Raw genomic sequence first — 23,603 nt, forward strand, 5'->3', positions numbered from 1 at the left:
CATGATACCTTCCAAGATTATTGATGGTTCTTGGTAAACTTGTTGAAAAGATGGCAGGTACAGCTTTTGTTTGGCTGATGGTAAGGCCAAAGTTATGAGCCACCATAACAAGGTGGTTTGTACAATCTTGTAATGCTGCTTCAGAATGTGTCACCAAAGTGCAATCACTGGAGTAGAACAGTTCCTAGATCAAAGCTTCGCTCACCTTGGTACTTGCAAGTAGACAAGAAAGATTAAAGAACCTGTCAGTTCAAACGTGTAGAAAGTCACCATTTGAAGAGCCATGAAGTGTTTCCTCTAGCATCACAGCAAAGTATAAACAAAATGGCTAGGAGAAAAGACTTCCTTACTTCACCCCATTTGTAACTGGAAATGGATCTGTTAGATCACCATTAACACTAACTTTTCAATCCATGCCTTCATGGAGTTGCCAAACAATATTAATAAATTTATCTGGGCATCTAAATTTAGTACGCAATTTCCAGACGGCCGTGTGGTTGACCATGTCAAAAACTGATTAGACTGAGAAACATGATGTAGAAAGGTTGATGTTGTTCTTGGCATTTTTATTTTAATTGTCTTGACAATGAAAATCATGCCACAGTACTCCACTGAACATAAAAGCTACACTGTGACTCAGACTGAACTTTGTCAACCAGGAGCTAGTTCAAGAGAATCCATGCAGGAATCAAGTATCAGAGGGGTAGCCGTGTTAGTCTGGATCTGTAAAAGCAGCAGAGAATCCTGTGGCACCTTATAGACTAACAGAGGTTTTGGAGCATGAGCTTTCGTGGGTGAATACCCACTTCATCGGATGCCCCGGCACAGAGAGCAAGGAGATGCTGCAGTCAGGGCCTGCTCCAGGCACCAGCCCAGCAAGCAGGTGCTTGGAGTGGCCAAGGGGAAGGGGTGGCAAGTCAGGCTCTTCAGTGGAAATTCGGAAGCAGGTCCCTTGGTCCCTCTCAGAGGGAAGGATCTGCCACTGAAGAAGAAAGCAGCGTGGTGGAGCTGCCACCAATCGCGATTGTGACTTTTTTTTTTTCTTTTTTTTTTCCACCTCTTGGGACTGCAAAAACCCTGGAGCCGGCCCTGGCTGCAGTAGATACCATAGTCACGGTTTAAGCTTTTGCACTTATAGGTAGTGACAAGGTTAGCATCTTTTCATTGTTGCAGTATGATTTCTTGAAGCCAGATGTGATAAGAATTCAAAAAGCTTGTCAATGAGAGGATTCCCTCCAAGTTTGAAAACTTCAGCTGGAATGCATCAGGACTAGGATATGTATTACTTTTCATTGCTTGAACAGCCTTTAGCACCTCGGCTCATGAACGTGGATCAGCAAGTGCATTAGATGTAGGTAGTTTACAGATATTATCCAGTGACTCATCAGGGACAGTAGACAGATGATTAAATAATTCAGTTAAGTGTTCACACCACCATTGGTGGATGATAGTGTGATCTGTGATGAGAAATTCATCATCAACACTTGTTAGTGGTAAGGGCAGATTGGGTAGGGCCATACACAGCTTTGGCCATATCATAAAAGTTTTGAGGGTCATGTTATTCTGCAAGGACCTGCAAATCAGCCACTTGGTGTTCAAACCACATATTTTGCTTTTGGCAGAATTTATGTTGAAGTGTGGTGCAAGCTATTCTATATCTGGCCTTTTTCAACTGAGAGGGCAGGTCAGGTAAGAGCACATCATGACCGTGCCTGTTTGGCATGAAGATGATTTAATATTTCAGAACCATTATCATTGAGCCAAGCTGCTTGATGACATTTTGTATATCAAACACAATTCACAACTTTATTAGAGATTGTACCACACAGGACTACACCCATTAAGCAGATTGTTGGAAGAGTTTTCAAAATGATAGGTAGCTGTGTTGAGAATTGTTCAGTGGTTGATGGCTCTTTCATATGGGCAACACTTAGATGCTTAAATGACTGGTTTTTATGCCTTTTCGGCCAAATAGAAAGGGAGAACTTTGAATGAACAAGACAATGGTCAGTCTAGCAATCAGCTCAGTGTAATACCCAGATTATGTGCATATCCTGCAGGTCCTGCTATTGGACCAACACATAGTCACTCAGATGCCAATGACATGACCAAGGATGCATCCAAATTATTTTGTATTTGTCATGGAAGTGAAAGACAGTGTTTGTGATTAAATAATTGGTGCCCAACATGTCCACCAGCAAAAGTAAGACATTACTGTTTATTCTGCCAATGCTATGTTTGCCAAGTATGCTGCACCATATAGAATTATCATCGCCAACATGAGCAGGGAGTCAATCAGATCCGATTATTTAGTTTGGAGTAAATTTGCTCCTTCCCCTCATCAGAGTTAGTGACTGTTTGCATGTTGGACTGATTACCGAAGCATAACATCCACCTCTCAGGGCGCTGAAGCTTCATCAATCTGTCATTTATACCAATGGGTAGGTCTCCAAACAAAAGACAAGATTTTTTCTAACCGCAAGCCATCTCCCATGTTATGTGACTTGTTTTGTAGGTGTCCATTCCAGAAGAATATGTACCCTGAACTCTTCTCAGTCAGTTGATCCTCCTCAGCAAATTACTTCTCACTCAGCACCACAATGTTGATGTGACATCCTTCAAGCTCTTGAGCAATCAGAATGATCTGCCTAGTAGGACAGTCAGTTTGATCTGGACGATCAAGGAGTGTACGGATCTTCCATGTTATTACACTGCGACAACAGGAAACTTTTCAAGGCATGTGTAAGTTTCAACCACGTAACGGAACACCTTCCAGCTATTGTACGCTGGCCACAGCTGTTCAGGATGAGCAATTTTTAGGGCATCTTTTCTAGCCCCCTCCTCAGATTGCCATCAGCTATACTGTCCCTGAATAAAGCAGTTGACTAAATCATGATGCTGCCAACTATGGTTTCCCCCCAAGTCAATGCAGAGCCTCTCTTGCTACAGAGGGCAGGACAAGAGGCAATGGGTCTTCAAATACTTAAAAGGTTGCCATAAAAAATGGAGAAAAATTGCCACAGATGGCAATTTGTTGGATTTCTGTATGTTGCCACAGAGTGCGGGACAAGAGGCAATGGGTTCAAACTACAGTATAACAGTTTTAGTTTGAAGCTCAGGAAAAACTTCCTAATGGTAAGAACAGTATAATACTGGAACAAACTGCCTAGGGAAGTCATAAAAGCTCCTTCATGGGAGGTTTTCAAAAACAGGCTGGATAGCCATCTGTTTTGGATGGTTAAGACACAACAAATCCTGCATCTTGGCCGGGGGTTAGACTTGATGACCCTTGCGGTCCCTTCTAAACCTATGATGCTATGATTGTAATCTGCCCAGTTGCTAACATGCATCACAGCTCCAAACTAGCTACTTTTATGAAAATATTCAGGGAGATGTCAGCCTTCTCAAAACTTATAATCACTCTTTTCAGAACTATGAATCTGTAGCATTTATATATTGCTTTTCATCTCAATGCAGCAAAGTAATTTGTGCAAGTATGATGATAAATAACAGCCTCACTATCACTGTTTGACAGCTGACTATGGGATCATGTGTTTTTTAAAAAAAGAAAAACAATACACAAATTATTCACTCTAACTTCCACCTAGGAGACATCATTAAGAATCATCATTTTAGATATCACTATACTATATAACTAAATTTATACTTTCAGCCTTGTGTAGTCTCAAAATATAATTTTGGTTGGATTAGTTTTCAAGTGATAGGCAGCTTTGGAAATCTAAAATTTCAAAATCTTAAATTCTCAAAGAAAGAGATGTTTTCAAATAATGTTTTAACGTTTTAAATTCCTTTGTTGAAGAATATCGTAGAATCTTACAAAAAGGTTTAGAAATTTGATGATGTTTTTGATCCCAAAATACATTTTGATCACTACTCTATTACCATTGTAAACCTCACATGTAAGAATAACAATACACCTGCAGATGGACTGTGTCCGTGGGATGCCACTCATATGAGCCTTCATTATGTCTCAGTTGGATTACTGTAATTAATTGTATATAGAACTTCTTGTTTTCTTTCTACAAGCTACCATGTTTTCAGATTTCTATAGGAAGATTGCTAACATTAGTGAAACACCTCTGTGCTGGTGTCAGTGCACAGCTTCACTACCACAGAAGAATCACTAGGGAGACTGTACCTTAGGCAGGCACAATTTCTCTAGATATTCCCTGTTTGTGGTGAAGGGGGAAAGATGGGCTACCCTTTGCACCACACAATAGGTACAAGATTAATGCGTTAGTTTGGAAAGCAGCAATCTCATGGCCTGCACACTTCTGGGTGAGTTGTATCCCAGAGGGAGATACAGAGGCAAGCAGTCCACAAATTACTTAAGAGCTGGCAAAGAAAAGAAAAATTAAAACAATTTTTAGGCCAAATCACCGACACCACCAGAGCTGCGCTCATTTACAAAAGAAGAGGATATTACCCACTGAGTGTAAGAACCAATCAGAGCAGATTAGATTGAAGTAGCTAACCAGATTAGAGAGATTTGCATATACATTGCACAGTTATTGGGAAATAAACATATAGCAATTATGTAAATCCTGCACTCTAGTGAATAATGGCTGTCTGACATTGTACACAAATTAGCATACTGAACGGTTATTGGGGAATAACTGAACAGTGATACAACAAAGTAGTGTAGGTAATTCATACACATTAAAAGTTACACATTCTTGTAAAACAGTTGAATTTTTAAAATGTGTTTCAATTTAATCCTGTTTTGGATCAGAGAATAGTCCTACATTTTCAGATAGGGGCTAATACTGCATTCCTTCCACAGCCAAATCTCACAGCCCCTCTCGTCTTTTAACAACATATTCAAGAGAGGAAAAGTGAAGAGACTCTGGACTTTGTTTAAAAAAAAAGTTTTCTTCAACAGTTTTTGTAATATGAGTTTATAGTGATAATTCTGTACAAAATACTTATTTCACAGTCATCACATGTAGGTCTACCTGCCTTTATATACATCAGAATAACTGGCCTATGATTTGTATTACTTACTAATATTGAAGGTATACAGTTGGAAACATATTTTGGCTAATCTTTGCATAAGGAATGCAAAGACTATCATTATTATAGCCCAGAGGACAATAACTGTATTTACCCGAAGTACAGAGGTCAGGATCCTCAGCAGAAGTAAATCAGTGTTGGCACACATAAATTAAAGGTTTCCATGTAGGAATATCTTAAGAATTAAGAACTGGCAAATCTAATGCTTTGGTGGAACATAAATTAGTATGGATTCAGTCAGACATAAGAAGAAGCAATTTACCTGAAGAAGGTGACAAAGAACTGCACGAGATCCATGATGGTGTTGTGCTGTGAAAACGAAACCTGCAAATAAAAATAAAATAATTACCACAACATTTTCACAGTCAACAGTCGCTTAGAATGTTCTAGAAATAGGTGATTTTTTGACTCCACAGATGATCAGTTTAAAGTGTAATTTCGGCATGGTACGCATACCTGTACAACATCAACTTACCATAAAGAGAGCTGGGTAAAATAACTTCCAAAACAGGCGCTAAAAATGGATCTCTTTATGTCAAGTACAAAACAATGGACTTCAGTCATCATCTCATATTAAAATTAATGGAAATATACATGTAAGAATATAATATGATATGTATAATACCAGGAACAAAATTTTGAAGATTAATAGATAGTTAATAGACAAATAGATTTGAAGACTATTCCAGGAAAAAAAAACATACAAATTGTCTTTTTTATATTTAACTCAGCAATATTTTAATTACTTTCATTTCCATTTTAGTTAGGATATTGAGAACAGATTTTAAAAGCAACACTCAAAAACATTTTATGCCATTAAACCAAGACATTTTTAATTTTTTTTCCCCAAGATAAAGCATACTACAATATATTTTTTTAAATAATGTTAATTTTAAAAACAGGTAAATTTGTTGCTTAATAAAAACAGATTATTCCAAAACAAACACATATTAACAAACAGTGTTTTAGGTGAGGTTACTTTTTAAAGTAAGGTGGCCAGAACTTTGTGCAATATTTCAAATCAAGCCCTTCTACTAGATCTATTCACAGTGCTAGAATAAATTTCCTCTAACATTTTTTTTTAAATAATTGCACATCAAACATCCTATAATTTATTTTGAAATAAAGTTAAGAGCTGTGTCTAATGTTTTAGAGTTATAGTTGCCAATATCTCTAGATCCATCTCTTGTTCAGTGTTTTGTAGTATGTAATTACTGAATTGAAGACATATTCTATTCTTTATTACTGTTACTGTAGAATTTTCTATAATGAATTGCAAAAGGTGTTTCTCTGACAATGCTCCACCTCTATCCAAGTCATTCTTGTCTCTACTATTTTTCTGCGATAATGGTCTGGTCCTCACTACCTGTAAGACCAAAGAACTTAAATTTTCCTTAAGAGTCAATATTTGCACTTTTGATATGATACATCAAGACAATTAGTATAGCTTCATCCTAAAAGGTGGTATTGATGTTAATGATTATACTACAAAGGTATTTTTGTGCATTCAACTGTCCATATGGTTCTCTCACACTGAATCTTGGCTTTTCATTATTTTACATTAAGATTAGAATGTGACTTCAGCCCTACACAAGGAGTGGTGTACTAATTTCCCCATTGGAGGAGTAAACCCAGAAGGCACAGTCACTTGAACAGACTTATGAAAATTGCAATTCATCTTCTGCTGCTTCCTTCTAAATCATTTGCTGTTGCAAGTATCAGGGGGTAGCTGTGTTAGTCTGTACCCACAAAAACAACAAGGAGTTCGGTGGTACCTTAAAGACTAACAGATTTATTTGGGCATAAGCTTTCATGGGTAAAAAAACCCACTTCTTCAGATGCATGGAGTGAAAGTTACAGGTGCAAGCATTATATAATGACACATGAAGAGAAGGGAGGACTTTGCAAGTGGAGAACCAGTGTTGGCAGGGCCAATTCAATCAGGGTGGATATAGTCCACTCAGGGCCGGCGCTTTCATTAGGTGACCCTAGGCAGTTGCCTAGGGCACCAGGATTCGGGGGGCAGCATTTTGTGCGCTCCCCATGGGGTGCATGAAAGCTTCCGGTTCCGCTCTCATCGCGCTGTGGAAGAAGGACCTTCTGCCGACGTGCTGCGGAAAACAGCAGCAGGCAATTGAGCAGCTCAATGACTGCTGCTGTCACCTGTGGCATTTCAGCGGAGGGTCTTTCTTCGGCAGCGCAATGGGAGTGGAACCGGAAGCTCCCCCGCGCCCCATGAGGACCGCACAAAATGCTGCCTCCCGAATTCTGCCTAGGGTGCCAGAAACTCTGTCGCTGCTCTAAGTCCACTCCCAATAATAGATAAGGAGGTGTCAATTCACAGTCAAGGGAGTGTTTATGGAGCCAAGGCTCTATACTTACCCTGATAATCTGCAGAGGAAGGGAAATTAGCAGACATGGATCTGAGGAGACCATGCAGCAGAAAAGGGAAGTTATTGCTCCTCTTAATACCCTTACATGGGTGTGCGGTCTAAGTTACTTTCTAGCCCTAACTTTGCTTATCTACAGTACATAGACTTCCTCTACCTCTCAGATCAAATGCTCAACTCTGGCACTACATCATTTGCACAGCATTACGATAATAAGCCTACTGCAATATCAATAACTCTTGGCTCATTCCTTTGTGGAGAAACCCTAGGCTAATTATGGGTATTCAAATATACAGAATACGATTCCACCAGTTAAACTTTTATTAACTAGGGCTAAATGATCAATCGCATGATTAAAAAGGTCAATCACATGATTAATCACATTGTTAAACTATAATATAATACCATTTATTTAAATATTTTGGAGGTTTTCTGTATTTTCAAATATATTGATTTCAATTACAACACAATACAAATTGTACAGTACTCACCTTATATTTATTTTTATTACAAATATTTGCACCATAAAAAACAAAATAAATAGTATTAGGTGAATTGAAAAATACAAGTACTGTAGTGCAATCTCTTTACCATGAAAGTTGAATTTACAAACATAGAATTATGTACAAAAAAGCCTGCAGTCAAAAACAAAACAATGTAAAGCTTTAGAGTCTACAAGTCCACTCAGTCCTACCTCTTGTTCAGCCAATCGCTAGACAAACAAGTTTGTATACATTTGCAGGAGATAATTCTGCCTGATTCTTCTTTACATCACCTGAAAGTGAGAATAGGTGTTCTCATGGCACTGTTGTAGCTGGCGTGGCAAGATATTTATATGCCAGATGTGCTAAAGATTCATTTGTCCCTTGATTCGTCAACCACCATTTCAGAGGACATGCATCCATGCTGATAACAGGTTCTGCTTGATAACGATCCAAAGCAGTGCAGTTTGACGCATGTTCATTTTCATCTGAGTCAGATGTTACCTGCAGAAGATTAATTTTCTTTTTTTGTGGTTCAGGTTCTGTAGTTTCTGCAGCAGAATGTTGTTCTTTTAAGACTTTTGAAAGCATGCTCAACACTTCGTCCCGATCAGATTTTGGAAGGCACTTTTGATTCTTAAACATTGGGTCGAGTGCTGTAGATAACTTTAGAAAACTCACATTGGCACCTTCTTTGCATTTTGTCAAATGGTGTGAAAGTGTTCTTAAAATGAACAACGTGCTATGTTATCATCTGAGACTGCTATAACATGAAATACATGGCAGAATGCAGGTAAAACAGAGCAGGTGACATACAATTCTCCACCAAGGAGTTCAGTCACTAAGTAATTAACACTTTTTTTTAAATGAACATCATCAGCATGGAAGCATGTCCTCTGGAGTGGTGCTCGAAGCATGAAGGGGCATACGACTGTTTAGCATATGTGGCACATAAATACCTTGCAATGCTGGCTACAAAAGTCCAATTTGAATGCTTGTTCTCACTTTCAGGTGACATTGTAAATAAGAACCAGGCAGCATTATCTCCTGTAAATGTAAACAATCTTGTTTCTCTTAGCGATTGGCTGAACAAGAAGTAGGAGTGAATGGTCTTATAGGCTCTAAAGTTTTACACTGTTTTGTTTTTTAGTTCAATGATATAACAAAAAAATCTACATATGTAAGTTGCACATTCATGATAAAGAAATCACACTACAGTACTTGTATGAAGAGAATTGAAAAATACTGTTTCTTTTATCATTTTTACAGTGCAAATATTTGTAATCAAAATAATAATGTAAAAAGTGAACCCTGTACAGTCTGTATTCTGTGTTGTAATTGAAATAATTTTGTTTTTAAATGTAGAAAAAAAATCCAAAAATATTTAATAAATTTCGCTTGGTACTCTATTGTTTAAAAGTGCAAGTAAAACTGTGATTAATTGTGATTAATATTTTGAATAGCAATTAATTTTTTGAGTTAATCGCGTGAGTTAACTGTGATTAATTGACAGGCCTGTTATTAACTTTAAAAAAATTGACTTTTGATAGTTCATGAACAGTTTTCAGTTCACTTCCTTCCTTCCTTTTTTCCTCTTATATCTTCTGTAAGTGGATCATTCCAGGCCTGAGTTAACCTATTCTCTATGTGAAGCTTCAAAGAAACAATTTGCTTGGAAATTCCACTTCATCAGCCAGGCCTCCATTTAGCTTAGTGGAGGGGATAGTTTAATTTTGTAAGGATCAGGTTGCAAAGGCCTAAGCTTCCTGGAGCAACATGTTCAAATCCCAGCAGTAAGGTGATGAAGTATCTAAGTTCCGGAGTCTGAGACGGAACTGAGGTGGGTACATCCTCTTGAGAGACTGCACTTGTGATAAGAGAAACCAACAAAGGATAGAGAAGAAAATAGAGAACAACCATGATGCAGGGTAAATGGGACGCCCAGGCAAGAAATAGGGCTGCTTGTGGGAGAGAAAAGGATTCCACAGGAAACAGATGACTAAAATGGGGGACTGAAAGTGGAGACAGACCTAGGGAACCAGATCAACATCTGCCGCAAAATATCACTAAAGATGAAGAACAGCTCTAACTAGAGCGAGTGAGAGAGCTAAGACCTGGGACAGAATGTCCAACAGAGCCTGAGGCTTATCTAGAGAGATAAGGGTCCTCTCTACTCTGATGTCCAAAAACTTTCACAGGTGTGGGAAGGCCTGAGACTTATATCAGCAATGTCCAGGGCACCCAGATCAAGATGCTTCCACAGTTTGGACACCAGAACCACGAGCATCTATAGGGAGACCGGTGAGTAGAATGAGATCCTGAATGACAGCGTGATTAAATTGCTATTTGCTGATAGCTGAAGGATAACAAAAAGAAAGTTCAAATAACCCATGTAGATGAGGACCGGTATTTTGCAGATCAATTAAAGAAAGTACATGACCTTGCAAGAGGAACAGGGCAGTACATCATGGGATTTTCATCTGAAATTTTCATTTACAGTAGTGCAGAAAACATAGCTTAAAGTTGAGCCTGAAGTCCCAGTGCAGAGACACGGAAATAATGTGGGAAATAAGTAATTTGAATAAAATCCCTAAATCATTCCATCCTGGAGAGGCCAGGCAACTGACTTCTTCATCCAGAAGGTTCTGGATTTTTAAGTACTGGGCCTACATCTTTGAAGATTCTCAGAGCCAATAGGTCAGAAGAAATTACTAAGAGTAGGAAACTAGCTAGAATTCTACGGATTAATCCTTTGAGAAATTTTTTCACTCGCTCATCCTGAATGGATGCGGCCCCAAACCCAGCAAAGTGCTATAGTCCACCTCCCATTTGAGGAAGAAATGGAGGCTGGAGCTTGGCAAAGGGCAGAGGAGGGGACAAGGTAGCTGGAGTTCTTCCTTCTGAGTCTGGATAAAGAGGAGGAGATATTTAGTCCTGCCATGAGTATAGGGGACTGGACCACATGACCTCTCGAGGTCCCTTTCAGTCCTACAATTCTATGATATAAACCTTGAAAAGGGGATGAGAGGTGGAGGAACATCTTTGTCTGAGGACCCATTCAAAACAAGAGAATAGATTTATTTACTTTTGTGTTTATACATAGATCCACTATGGGACGAGTCTTGAAATGATCAGATAATGCTTACTGAGGCACTCAGATACTGTGGTTAAAACCTACACAGATTGGCAAAATATCCACCGAAGCCAACAGGAGTTTTACTTGAACAAGGATTGAATAAAATCTAAGTAAAGACCTGGAGGGTTATTTGGTCCAATGTGTAGCACATCCCAAGAATAAACAATACTTTAATATTACCTTAAATGAAAAGCCAAAAGTTTCTTACAATCAAAAGCTATGTTTAAACGCAGACACTATTCGCTTCAAATGATATTTAACATTCAAAATAACCCTTGGCTTTTCCAGAAAGAAGAGTTACTCACCTTCTCGTAACTGTTGTTCTTCAAGATGTATTGCTCATATCCATTCCAATTAGGTGTGTGTGCGCTGCATGCACAGTTGTTGGAAAGTTTTTCCCCGAGCAGCACCCGTCAGGTAGGCTGTGGAGCCCCCTGGAGTGGCACCTCTATAGTGCTCTATATATGACCCTGCCAACCTGGCGCCTCCTCAGTGCCTTCTTGCTGGCTACTCTGACAGAGGGAAAGGTGGGTGGGTTTGAAATGGATATGAGCAACACATTTTGAAGAACAACAGTTATAAGAAGGTGAGTAATTGTTCCTTCTTCTTCAAGTGATTGCTCATATTGATTCCAATTAGGTGATTCCCAAGCCTTACCCTAGGTGGTGGAGTCGGCGTTATGGAATTCCTGATTGGATCAAAGCTCTGCCGAAAGCTGCATCATCTCTAGCATGCTGGATGGTGTAATGAGAGGTGAACATATGCACTGAGGACCAAGTCGTTGCCCTGCAGATTTCTTGGATTGGGACTTGGGCCAGGACTGCCACCGATGAGGCCTGTGCCCTAGTGGAGTGTGCCGTAAGTGTTGGGCTGGAATTTTGGCCAACTTCTAATATGTGCGGATGCAGGACGTGACCCAGGAAAATATTTTTTGCGATGATACCTGGAGTCCTTTCATCTGGTCAGCTACCGCGATGAATGGCTGATTCGACTTTCTGAACGGCTTAGTGCCCTTGACGTAGAAGGCTAGCACCTGCCGAACATCCAGAGAGTGCAGCCTCTGCTCACGGTTACTGGCATGAGGCTTAGGATAGAAAACTGGCAGGACTATGTCTTGACTTGTATGAAAACATAACACAACCTTAGGAAGAAAGGCCAGGTGAGGCCTAAGTTGCACCTTATCCTTGGGGAAGACTGTGTAAGATGAGTCAGAGGTGAGGGCCTTTAACTCAGACACCCTCCTTGCTGAGGTAATGGTGACCAGAAAAGCTACCTTGCATGATAGATAAAGGAGGGAGGAAGTCACTAGCACAGGGGTGGCCAATCCGAGCCTGAGAAGGAGCCAAAATTTACTAAAGTACATTTTCAAAGAGCCACAGTAATATGTCAGCAGCCCCCCATCAGCTCTCTCTCCCTCCCTGCCCCACTTCCTGTTCCTCCCACCAACTGGTAGCCCTGCTGATCAGCGCCTCCCCCTTCCTCCCCGCACCTCCTGATCAGCAGTTCTGTGGCGTGTAGGAGGCTCTGGGCAGAGGGGGGAGGAGCGAGGGCACAGCACACTCAGAGGTTGGGTTGGAAAGGGGTGGAGTGGGGGCAGGGCCTGTGGCAGAGCCAGGAGTTGAGGCGTGAGCACCCTCTGGCACACTGGAAAGTTGGCACCTGTAGTTCCAGCCCCAGAGTCGGTGCCTATCCAAGGAGCCGCATATTAACTTCTGAAGAGCCCCATGTGGCTCTGGAGCCACAGGTGGGCCACCCCTGCACTAGCAGTTCAAATGGGGAGCCCTTTAGTTTGGAGAGAGCCAAGTTAAGGTCCCACATAGGAACTGGCTGTCTAATATGGGGATGGAGGAGTTCCAGGCCCTTAAGAAAATGTCCTACCATGGGGTTGGCAAATACGGAGCATCCAGATACTCCTGGGTGCAAGGCTGAGATAGCAGCCTTGATGTACCTTGATGGATGACGCTGCCAGGTCTTGTTGTTTTAGGTGTAGGAGGGACTCTAGGATGAGTGGCATAGGCACCGGCACAGGCACCTGAAGTGGAGGTGTGTGACACTGGGCACACCAGCAAGTGAGCCTTTTCCACTTAGCTAGATAAGAGGTCCTGGTGGATGGTTTCCTGCTACCAAGTAGCACTTCCCTTCACTGTTCTGAGCACAAAAGTTCCATGGGGTTTAACCATGAAGCTTCCAAGCTGTGAGATTAAGGGACTTGAGGACTGGGTGGAGCAGGCGACCGTGGTCCTGAATGATCAAGTTAGGGTGGAGTAGCAATTCAATCGGGGTGTCAACTGAGACTGCCAAGAGCGTGGTGTACCAGTGTTGTCGAGGGCACACCAGGGCCACCAGGAGTAACTCCACTCTAGATGATGGTTCCGGTGCCAGAATATCCACCATAGGGTCCTCAGACTCTACCACCTCCTCGGCCTGCAAGTTCATATTTCGTGCCACTCTGCATAGGAGTTCCCAGTGAGCATGGCTATCTATAGGGGGAGGCCCGGAGGAGGAGATGCCCACCACAGCCTCGTCCAGGGAGGAAGATAAGGAGGTTAGAGGGAGAACTGTGTCCTCCTGACCTTCCTGGTCCTCCAGTATCTCCTGTCCTGCCTCTAATCCAGGGTCAGCCACCCCACGATCAGGATCAGGAACAAGGATGGGTTCCAGAGGAGATGGCAGGACTGGTAACTCCTCCATACCCCTCAGGGTGAGATGACTGGCTGCTGCGTCAGGGACCCTTGTCTCAGATGCCACTGAATGGGAATCCCTGGACTGCGTGTCCTGGGCCTGGTGGTAAACCCAAGGGTCCAAAATGGCCACTGCGCTGGCCCCTGCCCCTGTGAGAGCTACAGTACCACACCCATGTCTGGTCTGCCCCGTGCCAACTTTTATCGGGTCCGCTACGAATATTTAGACCCCATATTCGAGCCTGAAGATGGGGATCTAGACTGCAAGGGCCAGAATGGTGCCGAGTGCTCTTGGGTCGGCGAGTGGGGCAGCGAGGCTGGGGAGCAGTGCTGCAACCCGGAACAGTACTGCGACCTGGAGCAGTACCGCGAGCAGGGTCTGTGGGATGACACGGAACGGTGCCGAGACAGACTGTGCTGGGACTGGAACCTGGTGCTTGATGGTTATTGACGCTGTGAATGGGAGCGCTGGTGGGACATGAAGTGGTGCCGCAAGTCAGACCAGCGGCGCAAGTGCAACCGGTGCCACGAGTGTGAATCGAAGTTGGGGAACCACTCCTCCCTTGTTTTGGGTGCCGCTTCTGACCTGGGGAATGGGACCAGTACTGCGGGTCTCACCCAGAGTCCTTCTGTGGCGCCGTCTCTGTGACCACTGTTGGGGCACTATGCACTGATGCACTCGGTGCCAGGTCCTGCCGCACTGATGCTGGTTGTGGTCTAAAGTGCCACTTCTGTAAGGAGCTGCTCCTTTTTTGTTCTCGGGCAAAACCGTTTTCAAATCCTGCATTTCCCTGCCTGATCTGGTTCCCTCACACATTTTAAGCAAACAATGTGGGGGTCGCCCGTTGGCATAGGCTTGTTTCAGGGCTTGCAGGGTTTGAATCCCTGAGACTTAGGCATGCCCTGAGTCCCCAGGAAGAGCGTGGCTGGGTTGGAAGGGAATCCCCCATTCTCAACAGCGAACTATTAACACTACACTACACTAACTAATAATTAAACTAAGGAAGACAAACACTAAAGTGGGTAGAAGCTAGGAAAATGTGGAGAGCTTGGAATCGACATGAGAAATCACTCGAAGAAGAACACTTGTTACAAATATCATATTTCAGGAGCTCAACTAATGCAGAGAGACAAAACATAAGACATTTTCAGCAGAGTTCATCTTAAGTGACACTATTAAAAAGCTATTTGTTGAAGAAGCCTTTACATTTTGCAGAACTGCAATTATTTTCACTTAAAGTGTCAGCATTCATTGAAAGTGTCCCTCATTCCAGAAAAAAATTATTGTCAAGAAAAACTATTGCAATCAATAATGCTTTCTGATTATAAACGATAAATGATAAATTTTACATCAAATATTTCCAAGAAAGATCAGTGCCTTAATTTCTCTTTTCACACAGCACAGCATATCTGAAAGTAAGCAGATTTACAACTATTCAATGAATCTTACATGACCATTAACTATTACATCTTTTTTTCAAACGTACCAAGGATAGTCTGTAAGCCACAGCTGGGTTAGATGCGTTTAACAGATGTAGTCATAAAAGAAGTATATACTTCATTATTTGATGCCTTTCATCTGTAAAGCTGCCATCAGTGGAACCAATGTGGACACCAATCCAGGCAACAAATTAAGGGCAAGTAAGTTAAACTATACAAACTGTGATGTGCTATTAAAAGAGTTCCTCCTTCCAAACTAATAAAGCTTTACAAAATATTAAAAAAACAACATTTGTTTGCCAGTGTAGGGCCTGCTTGGAGATTACTAATATTTCATGACAATGAAGTCATAAGAGCAGTAAACACTGAGAGCTTATTCCAAATATAGGAGACATGATCTTCCACTGATATCACTTGTTCTCTTCCAATGCCTAACAGTCAGTGTTAAAAGATGCCTATTCACAATACCCTAATTACATAAACACTGTCATGCTTCTCTTACTCATTTGCAAACAGATCATTCACTTATTACAGTCTATTTATATTTGAATTTATGAGGAGGTCATCCAGGAATAAGAATAGAAAAAAATAGTCTGTCCCAATGAGCCATAAAATAATTAACAAAATGTGTTTTCTGAAGGAGTTTTAAGTCAGATAGGAATGCTCTTGTCCCTTGTCTTGTGATTATATAGGTATGCAAGGAATAATTTTCAGTTCCAAATTCCTTCCTTCTAATTTAAAATGAACATATGGTAGGTGAATTGGACTTTTGTTGGTTTGTGTTCCGCAATACATACATAGACAGCTGCAGCGGCACAGCAGCCAGCAAACAGAGCTGTAAACAGGGGAGTTTCACTGGGAGTTCTGTTGAAGGAGCAGGTTTTTGTATTTTATGTATTGTTTTTGTAGTGTGTGGAGGCTGGTAGGGGCAGTGTGCTGGGAGACAAGCTGAGCCCTGCTTAGGGGGCGGGGCTTATCTGCTTAGGGGTCCTATAAAGGTAGCCAGGCAGTCAGGCAGTGGCATAGACAGCTGCAGCAGCACAGCAGCCAGCAAACAGAGCTGTAAACAGGGGAGTTTCACTGGGAGTTTACGGGGGGCGGGGGTTGCGGGGGAGACATAGAGACCTAGGCAGAGGAACTGACAGGCTAATGAAGGAAGTGGGTGTGGTCTGCCAGTGTTCTGGTGCCTGTTGGGGGTTTGTTTTGGTTTGTGTTTCTTTGACTAACAGGTTTTAGGTAAGAAGGCTATGACCGATACAGAGGCACCAGTGAAAGACACAATGAGGATGACTGGATGTGGAAGCTGCGGCATGTACATGATCCTGGAGGTGGTACCTGAAAAGAGTTTCGTCTGCATGAAGTGCCGCCTCATAGAGCTGATGGAAGAAAAGATCCGAGGACTGGAGATGCAGGTGGAAACTCTGGCTGAGTTTAGAAGGGAGTTCGAGCAGATGATGGAGCAAAGACATGAGGAGGCTGAAGGGATAATCTCAGACTTGCAGATGGAAGCAGGACCAAAGAATTCTTAGGGGAGACTGCTGGGTGAGGAAAGTGGACAGTGGAAGCATGTGACTAAGAGAACCAGGCAGAGGAAAAGACAGGCCAGTGAAGGAGAAATAGAGCTCAGGAACAGGTTTGCAGAATTGGAAAATGAAGAAGGGGCACAGCAGTGGTTGCTGAAGGTGAGAGGGCAAGGAAAAAGAGAAAAGCATCTAGCCCTACAGGAAGAGGGGAAGAGTCAATGGAGAAAACACCAAATATGAGCCCCAGGAGGATACGGGATGGGTTGCAGAGGATTGCACGGGCAAATAGGAATCAAGAGGACTTGCAGCCAGTGGGAGCAGGGGATAGACCAGACAATCACACTGTCACCAGGAAAAGGCAGGTCTACATGACTGGGGACTCCTTACTGAGAAGAATAGACAGGCCTGTAACTAGAGCTGATCCGGAGAACAGAAGGGTGTGCTGTCTACCAGGTGCTAAGATACGGGATGTGGACCTGAGGCTGAAAAGGATCCTGAAGGGAGCGGGAAAGAATCCGTTGATTGTCCTTCATGTGGGAACAAATGATACGGCTAGATACTCGCTGGAACATATCAAGGGAGACTACGCTAGGCTGGGGAAGACGCTTAAGGAAATCGAGGCTCAGGTGATCTTCAGTAGAATTCTGCCTGTTCCTAGAGAAGCGCAACTAAGGTGTGACAAGATTATGGCGATCAACAGATGGCTCAGGCAGTGGTGCTATAAGGAGAGCTTTGGGATGTATGGCCACTGGGAAGCATTCATGGACAGAGGACTGTTCTCTTGGGGTGGACTTCACCTGAGTAAGGAGAGAAATAGACTTCTAGGATGGAGGTTCACCCAACTGATTAAGAGAGCTTTAAACTAGGAATTTGGGGGAGATGGTTGGGAGATGTCCAGGTAATCTCCACGATAGAATTTAACACTGAGAGGGAAGAAAACAAATTAAGAGAGGATACAGCCATGGGCAGAAGAATGGACATAAGGAGGAAGAGTAGTGTAGATACCAGTCTAATAGGTGATACTGGTGATAGAATGTCTGTTCCTAACCAGATAAAGAATGTCAGTGAAGCCAAACGGCAAAAATTAAGATGGCTGTACACTAATGCGAGGAGTCTAGGTAACAAAATGAAGGAACTAGAGCTACTGGTGCAGGAAGTGAAACTGGATGTTATAGGGATAACAGAAACATGGTGGAATAGTAGTCATGACTGGAGTACAGGTATTGAAGGCTATGTGCTGTTTAGGAAAGACAGAAATAAAGGCAAAGGTGGTGGAGTAGCATTGTATATCAATGATGAGGTAACTGTAAAGAAATAAGAAGTGATGGAATGGATAAGACAAGTCTGTCTGGGCAAAAATCACACTGGGAAAGAAAGCTACTAGAGCCTCCCCTGAGATAGTGCTTGGGTGTGCTACAGACCGCCTGGGATCTGATTTGGATATGGATAGAGACCTCTTTAATGTTTTTAATGAAGTAAACACTAATGGGAATTGTGTGATCATGGGAGACTTTAACTCCCAGATATAGACTGGAGGACAAGTGCTAGTAAGAATAATAGGGCTCAGATTTTTCTGGATGTGATAGCTGATGGATTTCTTCACCAAAGTAGTTGAAGAACCAACAAGAGGGGATGCCATTTTAGATTTGGTTTTGGTGAGTAGTGAGGACCATAGAAAGAAATGGTTGTAGGGACAACCTTGGTTCGAGTGATCATGAGCTAATTCAGTTCAAACTAGATGGAAGGATAAACAAAAATAGATCTGGACTAGGGTTTTTTGATTTCAAAAAGGCTAACTTTAAAAAATTAAGGAAATTAGTTAGGGAAGTGGATTGGACTGAAGAACTTGTGGATCTAAAGGCAGAGGAGGCCTGGAATTACTTCAAGTCAAAGTTGCAGAAACTATCAGAAGCCTGCATCCAAGAAAGGGGGAAAAAATCATAGGCAGGAGTTGTAGACCAAGCTGGATGAGCAAGCATCTCAGAGAGGTGATTAAGAAAAAGCAGAAAGCCTACAAGGAGTGGAAGATGGGAGGGATTAGCAAGGAAAGCTACCTTATTGAGGTCAGAACATGTAGGGATAAAGTGAGAAAGGCCAAAAGCCATGTAGAGTTGGACCTTGCAAAGGGAATTAAAACAATAGTAAAAGGTTCTATAGCCATATAAATAAGAAGAAAACAAAGAAAGAAGAAGTGGGACCGCTAAACACTGAGGATGGAATGGAGGTTAAGATAATCTAGGCATGGCCCAATATCTAAACAAATACTTTGCCTCAGTCTTTAATGAGGCTAATGAGGAGCTTAGGGATAATGGTAGGATGACAAATGGGAATGAGGATATGGAGGTAGATATTACCACATCGAGGTAGAAGCCAAACTCGAACAGCTTAATGGGACAAAATCAGAGGCCCAGATAATCTTCATCCAAGAATATTAAAGGAACTGGCACATGAAATTGCAAGCCCATTAGCAAGAATTTTTAATGAATCGGTAAACTCAGGGGTTGTACCGTACGACTGGAGAATTGCTAACATAGTTCCTATTTTAAGAAAGGGAAAAAAAGTGATCCGAGTAACTATAGCCTGTTAGTTTGACATCTGTAGTATGTAAGGTCTTGAAAAAATTTTGAAGGAGAAAGTAGTTAAGGACATTGAGGTCAATGGTAATTGGGACAAAATACAACATGGTTTTAAAAAGGTAGATCATGCCAAACCAACCTGATCTCCTTCTTTGAGAAGGTAACAGATTTTTTAGACAAAGGAAATGCAGTGGATCTAATTTACCTCGATTTCAGTAAGGCATTTGATACGGTCCACATGGGGAATTATTAGTTAAATTGGAAAAGATGGGGATCAATATGAAAATTGAAAGGTGGATAAGGAACTGGTTAAAGGGGAGACTACAACGGGGTCGTACTGAAAGGTGAACTGTCAGGCTGGAAGGAGGTTACTAGTGGAGTTCCTCAGGGATCAGTTTTGGGACCAATCTTATTTAACTTTTTATTACTGACCTTGGCACAAAAAGTGGGAATGTGCTAATAAAGTTTGCGGATGACACAAAGCTGGGAGGTATTGCTAAACAGAGAAGGACCTGGGATATCATACAGGAAGATCTGGATGACCTTGTAAACTGGAGTAATAGTAATAGGATGAAATTTAATAGTGAAAAGTGCAAGGTCATGCATTTAGGGATTAATAACAGAAAGAATTTTAGTTATAAATTGGGGACACATCAGTTGGAAGTAAAGAGGAGGAGAAGGACCTCGGAGTATTGGTTGATCACAGGATGACTATGAGCCGCCAATGTGATATGGCCTGTAAAAAAGCTAATGCGTGTTTTGGGATGCATCAGGTGAGGTATTTCCAGCAAAGATAGGAGGTGTTAGTACGTTATATAAGGCACTGGTGAGACCTCATCTGGAATACTGTGTGCAGTTCTGGTCTCCCATGTTTAAGAAGGATGAATTCAAACTGGAACAGGTTCAGAGAAGGGCTACTAGGATGATCCGAGGAATGGAAAACCTTCTTATGAAAGGAGACTCAAAGAGCTTGGCTTGTTTAGCCTAACCAAAAGAAAGGTTGAGAGGGGGATATGCTTGCTCTTTATAAATATATCAGAGGGATAAATATTAGGGAGGGAGAGGAATTATTTAAGCTTAGTACCAATGTGGACACAAGAACAAATGGATATAAACTGGACACTAGGAAGTTTAGACTTGAAATTAGACGAAGGTTCTAACCATTAGAGGAGTGAAGTTCTGGAACAGCCTTCCAAGGGGAGTAGTGGGGCAAAAGACATATCTGGCTTCAAGACTAAGCTTGATAAGTTTATGGAGGGATGGTATGATGGGATAGCCTAATTTTGGCAATTAAATTTGGCAATTTGATCTTTGATTATCAGCAGGTAAGTATGCCCAGATGGTCTGTGATGGGATGTTAGATAATGGGTGGGATGCTGAGTACTACACGATTTCTTCTTGGGTGCTGGCTGGTGAGTCCTTCCACATGCTCAGGTTTAACTGATCGCCATATTTGGGGTCAGAAGGAATTTTCCTCCAGGCAGATGTGCAGAGCCCTGGAGGTTTTTTGCCTTCCTCTGTCAGCATGGGGCATGAGTCACTTGCTGGAGGATCTCTGGCCGCTTGAGGTCTTCAAACCACAATTTGAGGATTCAGTAAACTCAGGCATAGTTAGGGTTTGTTATAGAAGTGGGTGAGATTCTGTGGCCTGCATTGTGCAGGAGGTCAGACTAGATGATCATAATGGTCCCTTCTGACCTTAAAGTCTATGAGTCTATGCCCAAACAACATTTAAATTCTCCAAGTTTGTCCAATAAAATCATGAGTGCAATTAATAAGGTATGTATCACTTCTTACATGCAAAGAGCCAAACACGGAACAATCAGATGCTTGAATTGCTTATCTTAACATACCTGCCCCCCCCACAAATAAAATTAAAGCACCAGGGTTAAATAAATTCCTCTATCATTTCTTAGAGACATGAATAAATCTGGGGTAAATAGGGATGAATATATGAGCTTTTACCATACTTTGCAGAATGATAAAGTAGAAAAAAATACCATGGGTAAGTTTTCAAATGTGGCAATAAATAGCATCTCATTTGTGTGACTGCAGAATTTTATGAATGCAAACAGAAGGTCACCCTTTGTGAGTACAGGTACATATAAAAAACCATAACACATATATTGGCTGTAAATAATCTAACATATGAAAATTCAAGTGTTAATATTTGCAACAATATAACCCATTTCTCCCAATGTGTTTCTGGATGCAGATGCTAACACTTGATTTCACCATTATTAAATGTTTTTTAAACCAGTATGCACATGAAGTAATGCACATGTAGATATTTGTATAAGTCATTTTCATTGTGTTACATGTCCCTCCAGTGGCTAGTTTACAGATATTAATCTGGCATAATTATCATTTTAAGGTGTTATGGAATCTTCCTGCATTTATTGAAGTTACTGGCAAAACATCCAGAGACTTCAGTGATGCAAGTTCAGACCCATACTCTTTTAGTGTTAAAGGCTTTAACTTTTAGTTCTGGAGTTTCCAAGTTCAGCCCCTGGTGATGACTTGTGATGGAGGTCATTACATTCGCACATGCAAAATACAGGCAAAACTTATGCATGCACAATTGTGCATGCACACATAAAGGTTGAAAATACATCTTATTGCATTCACTTGTGACCATCTTATTTAATACATGACTAAAGACAGAATATTCCAAATGCAATTAGATTTATAAATCTGTGATTTATAAACATTTTTCTTTATTTATAAAATGAAAATTCTTTGCTTTGGGAGCAAAGATTATTTCCTAATTTTTTTAACCCAAGTAAACTTTATAATGAACTAATATTTTTTGTCTACATTACCCATTAGAAGAACGGAACATTATCAAAGGTCCATTATGTAACAGATATTAAGGGCTAGTGTATCAGTCAGCATTACATAGTACACCAGATCTCCAATGATATTTGAAAATGAAATTCTGCAAATGCAGCAAACCCTTAGCGGTTATTATGGGACAATGGAAGAGCCATTGGCTCTAAGGATTTTTTCTTGACCTCCTGTGGAGCATATTGAACTGGTTTGGACTAGCAGGGGCTCAGAAACAGACAAGGGCAAAGAAACTCTGTCTAGACGAAGAGAGGATCTCTCCTTCCAAAGGTACGGCAGTTGTTAGGGAGCTGTTCAGAATGACATAGGTACCAGCTGGGGTATCTGAAGAAGCTAGGCCTGCCTAGGCCAACATCACAAGATGATGGGAATTAGGTAAGTTAAAATATGTGCAAACTGCTTGTTTCTTTGAAAAATTCTCTTAAATGCTTTGTTCCTACCATTAAAATGAACAATATTTTGGATGTAAGAAGCTTGTCTGGTCATAGCAGACACCAGTTTTTTCACAGCCTCCCAAAGTGAAGAGCTGCAGGTGCTAAACTCAGACCTGCTGGGTAAGCAGGGCTGATTCACAAGATACTGTAATCCAGTACCCAGTCCAAGCATAGGAGGATCATGTGATTCCACCCCAGGAGAAGTAAAGGCATAAAGCCTGACATTTGAGAAGGGGGAACTCAAAGACCAGAGTGGGGACAGAGGTGCAGCTAGCCCTGCAACAACTGTGACATACCTGCTGGCAGCATCTGTGGGATAGTGACAGTGGTGAATTTTCAATAAGTGACAATAGCAGGAAAAGCAAATATTGTAGAGGGACAAGCAAGAGAAAAAACTATCCTGTGTTCTCTGCAGGAAGAGAGTAGGAAAAGACAGACAGGAAAAATGAATGATGAACAGCTCAAGAAAGATCAGCTAGTAGAGTTATGCAAATTAAAAAAAGATAAATTCTAAAGAGTTAAACAGCTCACCCTGCAACCATGACAACGTCTGTGAAACGATAAAGTAAAAATGACTACCAATTGCACAGTTACTAATATCACACAACTAGAAGCAATGACAACCTTAGAAAAAAAATTACAAGACAGCGTTGGTAATGGCCACTCTATATTTGGGTTGTTCATTTCCAAAGCTGTAAACTAAAACTAAAATATAATTATTTGTGTATTAAAGAGCTGATTAAAAAAGAGATTTGTTATGTCTATGTTCCAGACGAGAAAAAGCTGCTGCTGGTGACTGAACTGAGACTACTGCTCTGACCAGCATTACTGATGTGCCACTTGGCATCTTCTCTCTGCCATGCTCAGACATGGGAATGAAGCAACAAGATAAAACATGCATTGATGATTCAACTACTGATATACATCATCTACTTAACTCAAGCAGAAATTTAACTGCTCAGAAATGTAACACTTCTGGGGAAGAGGAAATTGCTTATAGGTTTTTACCTGAAATACTGTTCACTTGAAATTCCCTTTCAACTATTTTATCAAAAAATTT

General features: G+C 41.4%; 1 protein-coding gene across 2 annotated transcripts in view; it reads right to left on the bottom strand.

Moving 5' to 3' along the window:
- The window catches only part of ATRNL1 (attractin like 1), a 1,085,315-nt gene that overhangs the window by 450,627 nt on the left and 611,085 nt on the right, over positions 1-23,603 (bottom strand). For both annotated transcript variants that reach the window (XM_075072516.1, XM_075072517.1), the window contains exon 25: positions 5,297-5,358. In XM_075072516.1, the coding sequence (XP_074928617.1) occupies positions 5,297-5,358 (62 nt within the window). The remainder of the gene's footprint in view (positions 1-5,296; positions 5,359-23,603) is intronic.

The sequence above is a fragment of the Chelonoidis abingdonii genome, chromosome 15 (genome assembly GCF_003597395.2).
Source record: "Chelonoidis abingdonii isolate Lonesome George chromosome 15, CheloAbing_2.0, whole genome shotgun sequence".
In the NCBI taxonomy this organism is placed as follows: domain Eukaryota; kingdom Metazoa; phylum Chordata; order Testudines; family Testudinidae; genus Chelonoidis; species Chelonoidis abingdonii.